We start from the raw sequence: 2,986 nt of genomic DNA on the forward strand, positions 1-2,986 counted from the left end.
CAAGAAAGGTGATATTGTAGACATCAAGGGAATAGGTACTGTTCAAAAAGGAATGCCCTACAAATGTTACCATGGCAAACCTGGAAGAGTCTACAGTGTTACCCAGCATGCTATAGGCATTGTTGTGAACAAACAAGTTAAGAGCAAGATTCTAGCCAAGAGAATGAATGTGCATATTGAGCATAGTAAGCATTCTAAGAGCAGAGATAGCTTCCTAAACCATGTGAAGGAAAATGACCAGAAAAAGAAGGAAGCCAAAGAGAAAGGTACCTGGGTTCAACTAAAGCACCAGCCTGCCCCACCCAGATAAGCACACTTTGTGAGAACCAATGGAAAGGAGCCTGAGCTTCTGGAACCTATTCCCTATGAATTCATGGCATGATGGGTGTTAAAAATAAACTAATCTGTGGTCTATAAAAATGTTTTCCTTAATTGAGTAGAATTACGTTCCCTCCCCAAAGCTAATTTTTATTGGGCTCTAATTCATTTTGTGATACCTGAAAGATGTTAGGTGGCTTATTATGCAACACATAAAACTCAGTTGGTTAGAGAAAAATAAAGAACTCCCCAAGAGGGGTGCTTTGTCCCATCTGAACTGTGATGAGTCAGAGCTGGGATTTTTCCTTATCTGAAAAGTGATTTTATTGGGGCAGAAGGTGGTGCGGAGGTTGAGGTGTTGGATCCCACATGGTCAACTGGGCGGTTTGGTTCAAGTCCTGGACCTAGTTGCTTGTTTTCTCACTTTCTGTGTGTGTGTGTCTCTGTCTGGTTAAGTTAAAAGAAGTGAATGAATAAATAAAAAATAAATAATGTTTAATAAAAATAATATTTTTTTAAAAAGTCTGTTCTTAGGACAAAGTTACTAGCATATTTTTTAAAAATGAACTGTTGGGGCCAGTAGATGGCATGGCGGTTGGGGTGCTAGACTCCCACATGGCTGACTGTGTTTCCAGTCCTATACCTGGCAGCTTGCTTTCTCACTTTCTCACTCTCTCTCTCTGGTAAGCACATGTCCCTATAGCAAATAAAATTATAATAATATTTTAAAATAATTTTAAAAAATGAAATGTTAAAAACATTGTGTTACTTGATAAGACGCTGATGCAAACAGCAAGTCACAGCCTTTCTCATTCAGGTCCTTGGTCATGGAGATTTATTGAGCCAGGTGACTCACGGCCATGTGTCACAGAAGAAACCTATTCATTCTTGTCTTGGTTCATTTTGTTCTGCTGTGACAGTACCACAGACTGGGCAATTTTAAATGAAGATAAATTTATTTCTCACAGTTCTGGAGTCCAGGAGGTCCAAGGTCAGAGGAACAGCCTCTGGTGAGTGCCTTGTTGTTACATTGTCCTATGCCAGCAGTGGAAAGGCAACAGAGGGTGAGAGGAAGAGTAAGAAGGGTCCAGACTCTCTTTTATAGGGAGCCCACTTCCAAGATAACAACGTTAATCCACTTGTGAGGGCAGAGCCCCCTGGCCTGATCACCTCTTAAAAAATCTCTCCTCTAATCCTGTTGTAGTGGGGATTAAGTGTTTGACATATTTATGGGAGGACATGTATAATTTGTAGCACTTCCTTTCTGTTCTCATTTCTCAGCTGTGTTGCCTATTGGAATATTGGAAGCTTATGGAGTAGTGCCCAGTGTCACTGTCTTCAGTTCTCCCTACAGTGACTGGGAAGCACCAGCCATTTTAGAATCTAGATTCTACCAGAACTGGTTCTTTTTTTTCCCCCCACTTATTTATTTATTTTTACATTTTTCCACAAACATTTACTTTACATATCAAAAAATTTTTGCTCATACTTCATAGTTCTTGACAGTTAATAAACAACTTTTAAAATTTCACAATACTGAATTTTAAAATTTAAATTAAAAAAATGTTCAAAATATTTCTTATAATTTTGTTTGTGATTCTATAACAACAGAGACAGTGTGGTTTTAAATATTTTTGAGAAAATATTTACATGTCAACTACTCAAACTGTTGAAAAGCAAATGCCCAGCACAGTAGGCACACATAAACTTTCTCAATTCAGCCCTGCCTACCGAGTATTGTGTGATCTACCACCTGCTAGCAAAGATCAGTCTCCTTTTCTTCCTTCAAAATCTTTCTCAAGGTAATCCTCTGGTGTGGTTGCTCTTTTGCAATCTCTACTGATTACAATGCTGGGCTGAAAAAGTCCAGGTTATTTTATGTTATAAATTCTTTCATGTATCTTCTCTGATCCTCTCTGTCAGACAGAACTATTTATGGTGCCAGGCCATCTTTCTAAGAGCTTCTGTTGGCTTACTTGAGATCCACCTGAGTTCCATCGTTTTCTGATTAATCTTCAGGTATGACATTACCTGTCTAATAATGAGTATTTCCAGTTTATGATTCAATGCAACAAGCATTATTGAACTTATGCAAATTTTTGAATACTCCCAAATATTTCCAATTCAAGAGGGGTCAGGAGGGAAGAAAAATTTGTTTCCATTTAAAGAAACAAACAAGAAAAATATTTTAACAAATTGCTGAACCTATCAACAAGTCAAACGAAAGTAAAATGTTTAAATTGTGAAAACGAAGCATAGTAAAAAAAATCAGTAATGTTTTACTCAAAAGTCGTAAAATTCTATTTCATGATTTCAGTCTTAGGTTCAAACTCTCTTTGTTATTGTGGTCCAATCTTTCTGTTTAAATCCTAGAAGTTAACATGCAACATTATTATTGATATTTCTTGTCCCTAGCATTAAATTGGTCATTCTCTTAGTTGCCTTTTGTTCTCTTATTTCTTTTTTTTTTTGGAGAGACTTTTGGAGAGATTTTCACTGTAGGGCGCGTGCGCTCGCCAGACAGACAGAGAGAGACATAGAGACAGAAAGCGAGAAATCACCCCCCAGGGGGGATGGTCACGCCGCAATCCCTTCTCCTCCATTCTCCTCTCGGGATCTTGGGCACGCACGCACACGCGCCCGGCGTGAGTTTTAAGCCACCGGGTCC

General features: G+C 38.4%; 1 protein-coding gene across 4 annotated transcripts in view; it reads left to right on the top strand.

The window, feature by feature from the left end:
- Window positions 1-2,986, top strand: part of CCM2 (CCM2 scaffold protein) — a 34,937-nt gene that overhangs the window by 16,677 nt on the left and 15,274 nt on the right. Inside the window, exon 3 of one of the 4 annotated variants that reach the window (XM_006166032.3) lies at window positions 1,287-1,328. The exons of the other annotated variants lie outside the window; for them this stretch is intronic. Coding sequence (XP_006166094.2) covers window positions 1,287-1,328 — 42 coding nt within the window. The remainder of the gene's footprint in view (window positions 1-1,286; window positions 1,329-2,986) is intronic. 4 annotated transcript variants of the gene reach the window in all.

Source organism: Tupaia chinensis, unplaced genomic scaffold (genome assembly GCF_000334495.1).
Source record: "Tupaia chinensis unplaced genomic scaffold, TupChi_1.0 Scaffold144150_1, whole genome shotgun sequence".
NCBI classification, from domain to species: domain Eukaryota; kingdom Metazoa; phylum Chordata; class Mammalia; order Scandentia; family Tupaiidae; genus Tupaia; species Tupaia belangeri.